The sequence below is a fragment of the Fundulus heteroclitus genome, chromosome 11, assembly GCF_011125445.2.
Source record: "Fundulus heteroclitus isolate FHET01 chromosome 11, MU-UCD_Fhet_4.1, whole genome shotgun sequence".
Lineage (NCBI taxonomy): Eukaryota > Metazoa > Chordata > Actinopteri > Cyprinodontiformes > Fundulidae > Fundulus > Fundulus heteroclitus.
In genome coordinates this window covers 4,103,205-4,112,185 of record NC_046371.1, presented here as the reverse complement: position 1 = coordinate 4,112,185, position 8,981 = coordinate 4,103,205, and the positions used below count along the sequence as shown (strand labels likewise).

Below are 8,981 nucleotides of genomic sequence, written 5' to 3'. Positions count from 1 at the left end.
TCTGGGCCCTGGGCCCCCTTTAGCAAACCTTCTAGAATCGCCCCTGGGGTTCAGTTTGTGCCGCGCGCAGACGTTAAAAAAGCAAAAAAATGGCGACGGTTTTATTTTATTTTTCTGATTTCAAAAATGTAACTCTTGCTGAGAAAAATATGATGTCCTCCTTTTTTTTTATAGTTTTAGTTTTTCAATTTCTGGTTCTTACGTCGGTAACTTCCGCTAGCTTGACTCCTCCGACCGGATCGGATTCGGCCGACCTGCGCCTCCGAGCGGAGCGACAGCCGGAGAAGGAGCTCTGCACTGCGGGTTCCCCTCTGCCGCTCACCGGGAGCCTGGAGGAACCGGCCGGGAACAAAAAGGGGTAAAGATGAGGGTGGGAAAAAAGAAATTAAATGAGAAAGATGCGGGACTCGATGCTGTTTCGGGGATTATTGTCCTCTCTGCGGGTCTCGGAGCTCAGCGGCTCCAGTCTTTGTGTTTTTATGGAGACAGTTATATGAACTTAGCATGACGAGCATCGCCGTTACACGCAATAAATGAGCTTTAAAGACGATAAAAGGCCACGATAAACCGATATAAGATGGTTATTTGGAAAGTTTGTCAACTATGCGAGTGAAGGATTTACCAAAACAGCGGCAGACCGTTGTTCCCACTGGTAAGCAAAACATGTGATGGATTATTTAATCTAAATGTCCAAGTTTCTTCATTTGGATCCAACCTACAGCTTTACTGCTCTGGTATGTAGAGTTTAATTTTGTGGTATTATTTTTTTAACTAAGTGTAAACCCCAGAAATTATTGTCAGTTCAGGAAGGAGGAAGGATATTCCAGTTTTTAAAAATATTTATATAACCAAGGAAAGTCCTACAGATCAAGTTTGGTTTCAAACGTTTATTGGTCTAAATTTTGGCTATTATGGTTTACAGCTTATTAAAAAAATAAATACATTTCTCAGAAAATGATACTGTGCTTCAATAATGATAATAAAAAATACAACTTAAAAAAAAATGACCCACACAATCACGCCATTTTCTTCAATAAATAAGACCACATCTATCCAATGGCATTTAACTTACTCAAATGCAGACCTTGGTGCACCAAAATCTGTATTGAAATGTTATTTATTAAATTATTAAAATTGGCTAAATACAGGAAGCGTTCTTTTGAAGACTGACCCAAATCCTGTTTTGATTGTAGAAAATAGACTTTTTTTTTTTTTTAAAGCATCAAAGAATTTGCAAACTGTATGAACATCCTTTAATGAAGCAAACGTGAAAACCCTTTCTTAAGTTTTAGGTCTACAATGATTTACACATCTCCCCTTTCTACAGAAAATCTAATTTGTTTAATTAAAATATTGCATTCCCATATTTTGTGGAGCAGATCAAAAACAATTTTAAATTACAATATACTGTTTGGGTTTAGTTTGTTTATAAAGTGCATTTTTGGCCCTCCAGTACTTTTGACCTAACAATTTTGGCCCACATGTAGAAAAGTTTGGACACCGCTGGTTTAGAGGAAGGAGAAAATGTGGTAAAAAGATAGAAAAGGTGCATAAAGATCAGGGAAAACTTCAGCTTTGGGAGGATTGCCCATTCAACAGTTTTTACCCAAGGTGTGGACAGCTGTAAGAGTCTTTTATTTCTTTTTGATTGTGGCTTACAGACAATGAAAACTCAAAATGCAGTTTATCAAATAATTAGAATATTAAATTAGATCAACTGAAAAAAAATAGCATTTTTTTTTTAAAGTGTAAGGAAGACTGCTGACGTCCAGAAGCCACAAAAAGTCACCGCTAAAGAAGCTGGTTGCTCAGAGGACTCTGTACCAAGGTATTCATGGAAAGTTGAGTGGAAGGAAAAAGTGTGGTAGGTGCACCGGCAACAAAACAGAAGCTTTGAGGGTTGTGGAGCAAAATCCATGCAACTCAAATCTAAGGCGAGATGCTGAAGTGAAGTTGAACCTGTAAGGTGAGCCGCAGCTGTCTGCGCCGACCCAGACGGCGAGCGGCACCGGCTCTGGGTTTAGTTCTCGTGTTGGGGGGAAAAAATGTCGCGGTGACAATAGGAGGCGTTGTATCGGGTTTAAAACCCAAACAAAGTGGAATCTGATCCAGACCGTGACTCTGCCTCTGGGTGTGTCTGGGTATGCTGCTGGGTCGTCTCTCGTGTTTTTTTTGGATGTGAAAAAATGAACAGAAACGAACAGAAACAAAGGACTGTTATTATATTACTGGGCTGCAGTTTCAGATCAGGTTCTGTTCAAGTTTACCTGAACCTTTTGGGAAGCTGGGAAATGGGTCGGCCTTGAAAAGATTATAGTTTGTATCAAGTTGGTCTGTTTTATTACAAAGAGGGTTTATCTCACACCTTTTGATAGCATCGGGATCCGGTGCTGAAATGATTTTAATTTTCTGCCGACACTTGCAACAGTTAGCAGGTATTACGTTAATTTATTGGCCTCCGATCTTGAGAATAAGCTCAACACACAAGTGACGTTGTTTGGATCAGTCTCCAGCTAGAAACCGTTTGGCTAACATGGATGTGCGTATATTTTGACACGACTGTTTATGTAAGTGATGCTGTGAAGAAAACAGGTTTCCACATTTCTGAATGTCTTGTTGCAGCTGTCAGACTGAGGTTTTCATGCGTTCCAGAGGAAGCTGTAAGCGTGGGACGGCTTATTTTGAATAAAAACTGTGCCGCCTGTGACACAGGAAGTGGTTATTTCTATTTCCTGTGTCACAGTTAAGAGTTTCATAGAATCCATCTGGCTATATCTAATAATTGCTGTGCCGATACGTCAATTTACACACAGGATTGTGGGATTCCTTCTAGCTCCAAAGTGCCGGTAAAGGGACATCGCGAGGTTCCTAAGCTAAATTAGCTGCGAGAGGAAGCATACAGGCTCCTTTTCCTACCTCCTTCCTCACTGACTGCACTATTCAGACAGGCCAACCACACCAGCGGTCTCACAATGGGTCTGAGGATCTCATCTCTGTACCTAATGGCTGTCAGACTACAGGCCCATTCATACCCTACGTTTGGCCTACACGTCCGTATTTCTGTCCGTACGTTCTATCCGTTGACTCCTTCATACCTCCGTCCGTTGAGGTGCGCTATAACCAATATGTCCTCTAGGTGGCAGTGCTGGGCGCCAATGATTCGTCATTGATCAAACATGGCGACGGTCCAAGACGTGATTTTGTTGTATTTGCTCCGTAAGTAAACTTTTTGTTTGTCCCTGTGCCCCGGACACGATACATCATATAAATGTGGGTAGTTGCGGACGATCTCCGCAAGTCGTTCCTCGAATCCCGCCATTGTTTAAAGCCCAGGGGTCCGTTCTTCGTACGTTGCTTAAAACATCCAAGATCAAATGAGACATCCAAGATGATTTCATCCGGCTAATCATGATCCGGCTAATTGGGTTCTTCCAACACACCTGTTGTTTACGATTAGTATCACTGGATTGAGTTATCTGACACAACTGCGCGTTCATGCGTTTGTTTAAAAGGGGAAATGTATCGATAGTAGAAACATTGATCAGCAGCGCTGCTATTGGCTGTTCAGCATGGCCAAAGAACACCCACAGTTTTTCTCCCAAGCAGAACAAGAGCTTTTAATGGAAGGTTATGCTGAATTTGAGTCATTAATTAAAACACCTAAAAATCTGTTAAAGCCAGGAGAGAGGGCTGGCAAAAAGCAGCAGACAAATTAATGCGTAAATACTGTCCATGGTAGATGTTTCTATCACTTTCTACAGTATGAATTTTTGCATTTTAATAATCTCATATTTACTTTGTTATTTTATATCAGAGCCTCCACGGGACCCACTAGAACATGGGGACAAGTAAAAGTAAAATACAAGAATATTCTACAAAATGGTAGCCTTTAATTATTATACTTTATTTTAAAAAGGCACTTGTTATGTCAAGAGATCCAAATTTCAGTGTCATTCCTTAGAGACAGGAAGTAAAGGACATGTGCAAACTGGGAATTTTAACAAAAAAAATCTTTATCCATAAAAATTAAAATTTTCCTTTTCCAAGTCATCCACAGTTTACACGGTAAAACTGTATTGCTCCGTGGCTAGATAATCCATCCATAGTTTTTTCTAATACAATATACGGCTCGACAGGAAGCAAGCCTTTCAAAGTAAAACTAAACTTCACAATAAAATGGCCTGAACAAATCTTCTTACTGAATAGGATAAAAATAAAAAGCAAACCATCATACAAATAACTTAAATATTTTAGATTTATGGCTCCAACACCACTTTTTCCTCTTTAAAAGCCCCTGTTAAATGATGTTTGTCTGTTTATAACAGCCACCAAGAAAAATCTCTTAACAATTACACTGTCGCGCTACGCTAAAGGATCCTGTCTATTGCGCAATACGCGATTAATTAAAAAAACTCTGCAACCTGTTGCGGAAGATGCAAGAATAATTTGCAGTCGTAAAAATGGACATGGCTATGGTAGACTTCTCCATCTCCTCCGCTTATAAAGCTGCGATCTAATCTTGTTTACATGAAATAAGCCTGCTCTGGAGCAGGTTTAAGCTGGCGCACATGTTGCTATGACAACAAGTGCAGGATGTCTTTCGAAGAACCAAACGATCCAAGATCATGCCAAATCGTCAACAATGAAATCCAGCTAACTGAGTTAGCGACGTACGAAGAACGGACCCCAGAATTCTAACCTTCTTCGTGATTTTGTTGACATTTTGTACTACAAACTCTGGTAGTATTGCTCCGTATTGATCCGTTTCGTCCGTAATCGTAAGCTCCCAATTTTCGTGTCAAAATACGGACGAAATCGACGGTTAGAACGTATGAAATACTCCACACGTATCCGTATCCGTCTTTTACGTGAGGTATGAATGGGCCTTGCCTCTGCTGGAGGTCATCATGCAGTGTTCCTGCTGTTGCTCCTTGCTCAAAGGCGGAGGTAGGGGTTCTGCTGCAGGGTTGCTGCCCTCCTACAGCCTCCTCCTGATGTACTGCTCTGTCTCCTGGTAGTGCCTCCAGATAAAGCAAACCTTCTTGCTACAGCTGGCATTGATGCTCCATCCTGGATGAGCTGCACTACCTGAGCCACCTGTGTGGGTTTAGACTTCATCTCCTGCTGCCACCAGAGTGAAAACACCGCCAGCTTTCAGAAGAGACCAAAACATCAGCCAGAAAGTAAAAGAAGTGAGAAGTGGTCTGTGGTCACCGCCTGCAGAACCTCCTTCATTGGGGGGTCTTGCCCGTCTGGCCGGGGAGAGGAATGTCTGGGTTTCTGTCCTGGACCTGTTGCTCCATCTCTGATGAGTGGAAGACGATGGACGGACGGGTTAACGAGCGTAAAAACACCGTCTGGACTGAGGACCTCTGAAGACCAGCTTTGGTTTTAAACTGAATCCCAACCTTCATGTTTCTCATGGATAACTTGGACTGAAGCAGCATTTATCAGACAAACGCTCTGAAAGACGACGGCTCATTATAACAATTGATGTATAAATGCCCACTAACCAAATAACTGCAAAAAAAAGTAGAATTTTGCTGAATTTAGACTGATCTAAATGGCTTTTAATTACATTTTTTCACATTAGATTTTTTTTTAAGGAAAATAATTTGTTTTAAATTACAATTACCAGCAGGAAAGTAACAAATAATCACGCGGACACTTAACTACAGTCAGGATGGGAGGTTTTATTCCCTTTTACTGTTGACTTCTGCTGGTTTTAATGTTGAAGCTTAGGAGACTAAAGCTTTTAAAAAGGGCTGATATTATTTAAAGGGTTTTTCCTCATTCCTACATTTTGGTTCAAACAACAATATACATCAGCAGGCCTCCCAACTGCTTAAACATGAAGTCCTCAGTGTGTTGGGGTGACCACGACGTCCCTGTCCAGCACCAGCGGACCTCTTTTCATGGCCTTTTCTGTCCCCCAGGTGTGTCTCAGCAGGACGGAGGGGGACGTCATGACGCATCAGAGCGATGCCGTCCACGTTCTCCCAGCGCCTGTTTGGTCTTCGCGCTAAGCTGCTGCGACGCTACGAACACGGGCCGTTTGTGAGGTGTCTGTCGGGTCTGTACGGCTGTCGATGGAGGCGCTACGAGAGGAGCGGAGGTCAGCCAGGAGATTGCTGCTGCAGCAAGGTCAGACCGCTGGGTCACGGCCGTCAGCCTCGGTGGCCGAGAGGTGCCAAACGCCCTGCAAGTACTCAAAATGTACTCCAAACTCAAAAACCGAGGCTAACGCAAAAAAATAAATAAAAATACAGTAAAAGAGAAACGCTGCAATCACAGAAATTAGACGCACAGAGTGCAAACATGCTGCAAACACTAATGCTGACGCACAAACACACATAACACAACACATGCAAAGGTAAAATGCTGCAACCCTGCAAAAATGGAACTAAAAATAAGTAAAATGTTCTTAAAGTTGCTGTATTTGTCCTTGATTTGAGCAGGTAAATAAGATGATTTGCCAATGGAATAAGATTATTGCACTTAATATAGGAACAACGCATCTCCATCTTATTTCAAGTCCAGGATGCCTAATTATCTTATTTTATTTTCAAAATACTCATTCCATTGGCAGATAATCTTATTTACCTGCTCAAATCAAGAACAAACACACTAATTTTAAGAACATTTTACCTATTTTTAGATAGGTTTTTGCAGTGAAGTAGCAAAAAATGCCGCAAGTTAAGAAAAGCTGCAAACTAGCTCCGCGTGACGGAAGTCCTCCAGACCACTAGGGGGAGTCGACCACCAACCGAGTCAGGTGGGATCACCGGGTCTGGTGGGATGCTCAAAGGAAACTTGGATAGAAGAAAGAAAAGGTACGTTTTCCTTCATGTTTACAATATTACAGAACAACAGTTCTGTAATATACATCTTTATATACAGCCTTAGTATTGGTGTGCTTTAGACTTTAAGTTATAGTAGTTTGCATTTCTGGTGTCAATCTCTGCAGTCAGAGAGATATAACTGAGATGCTTTTGCTCTGTGAGTTTCACGGTTAATTTAGTTCAATTTATAGATTATTTTACAGTCAATCCACCAGTGGTCAACATACATGGGTGTATTATCAGTAAAGAAATAAAGAAAAATGTAATATTTTTCAGTTGAACACACGAGGCTGACTTCAGTGAACTGCTGATGTCACACAGGGTCACCAAGGAAACAAGGTGCTATTTTCTGTCCACCCCAAAATAAGCTGAATCACGAGGTTTGAACAGCACTTTAACACCATAACCTTCACAAAGCTAGTATTTACTGCAGCACAAGGAAATGCATTTGTTTCATTCTAGCATTTTTTTTTTTGCACATCCTGACATGAAGGAATCATTCTTTCTAACAGACTTCCTTCTTCCTCTAGAGTATCCGTGGCATTTGGGAGCCCGCTGATGGATGCACCGGACCTTGTTTGGAAAAGCTTCTCAGCTTTCTGGACCCTGAAGGCTTCACGTGATGCTCAACATTTTTCCATCTTTTTATTTGGTCTTGCTGGGTGTTGGATAAACATGTTGTTGTCCAAAAGCCGACCACATAGCTAGATTTGGACCGCCCATGTGAGTGGTGATGTTTACCACAAAAGGTCCAATGGAAGTGGCTCACTCAATTATTTCTAGGATGATTGCACAGCAAAAACTGAACTAAAAATAAGTAAAATGGTCTTAAAATTTGTGTATTTTTCCTTGATTTGAGCAGGTAAATAAAACGATCTGCCAACAGAATAAGATTTTTGCTCTTATAACAGGAACAATTCATCTCTATGATCTTATTTCAAGTGCAGTATATCTAATTATCTTATTTTAGGGGTCAAAATACTCATTACATTGGCAAATAATCTTATTTACCTGCTCAAATCTAGGACAAAAACACTAATTTTAAGCACATTTTACTTATTTTTAAATCCGTTTTTGCAGTGTGGCTTTTTGCTTCAATGTTGTTCTTCCTGCCGACATAAAAACTCACGCATGTGTTGCTGCTCTCCTTTACGCCCCTCTACATGCAAAAAGCTTCACCGTTCCTGGGTGCAGCTCCACATTTTCTTGATTGGCATTTCCTCCCGTTAAGACACCTGGTTCCAGCTTCATGTGTTGCTGTTCTTGGTTTCTGATGTCATAGAGAGGAAGACTCACACAGAATAATAGTTTTTTTTTTTTTATGTGCATTTGCTCCATCTATTCTTTATGCCAGTGGCGTTCATCTGGTCTTTGGTAAAAATAAAGTTTCTTTTCCACGGTCAAAACTTTCTTTTTGCTGTGTTAAGTTCTCCTTCTATCCTTTTTAATGTGATTTCTTTTGGCTTTCTAATTTCTCCCTCAGTTTATTCCCCTCATGTCCCTGCTTTGCATAATAAAAGGTGTTGTATAATAAAATGTTTGGTATCCGTTTATGCACAATTGACACATGCCTGTTTGATCAACTGTTTTATTTAATTTAGCGTTTTTAGAAATTACTATTATACAATATGCACAATTAACTGGGTTATACAAACATGTAGTACTCTGTCCACACAAAAATAAAAAAGTTAAATGAACTACAATTATGTCTTCCACAGAAAATAATTCACCCCGGGTCGTCAGTCAAAACATCCACAGCCTCATATTTTCCTGCAAGTCATTTAAAACTTCTTTAAAATCTAGTTCAGCTGTACCGTTCTTTTTCCGTCTGATACCAGATAAAACAAAAGGACAAAGAGCTTAAAAACTGGTAATATTGCTCTTGCTTGGTTTGCTTTATGTGCAAAACTCTATTATAAACCCATTTTGTGTTTGCAGCGCATTTATTTGCAGGGCGTTTTGCACCTCTTGGCCATTTTACAGAACACATTCATCTTATCCTGGAATATAAATCTAAGTACAGAACAATAATAAAGGGTTGAACCACATTTCAGATCCTCAGATTATGTCTTCTCCAAGTCTGAATCTGAGTTGGAGAAGAAAAGTGGCCGAAGTCCAACAAAATTATTTATATTTAAA

The 8,981-nt window shown here is 40.4% G+C and overlaps 1 protein-coding gene across 4 annotated transcripts in view; it reads left to right on the top strand.

The window, feature by feature from the left end:
* Positions 1-236: 236 nt before the first annotated feature.
* LOC105920355 (glycerophosphodiester phosphodiesterase domain-containing protein 5) overlaps positions 237-8,981 on the top strand; it is a 40,825-nt gene continuing 32,080 nt past the window's right edge. For all 4 annotated transcript variants that reach the window (XM_036142756.1, XM_036142757.1, XM_012855938.3 and 1 more), the window contains exons 1-2: positions 237-358; positions 5,937-6,144. In XM_036142756.1, the coding sequence (XP_035998649.1) occupies positions 5,983-6,144 (162 nt within the window). In that variant the 5' untranslated portion in view covers positions 237-358; positions 5,937-5,982. The remainder of the gene's footprint in view (positions 359-5,936; positions 6,145-8,981) is intronic.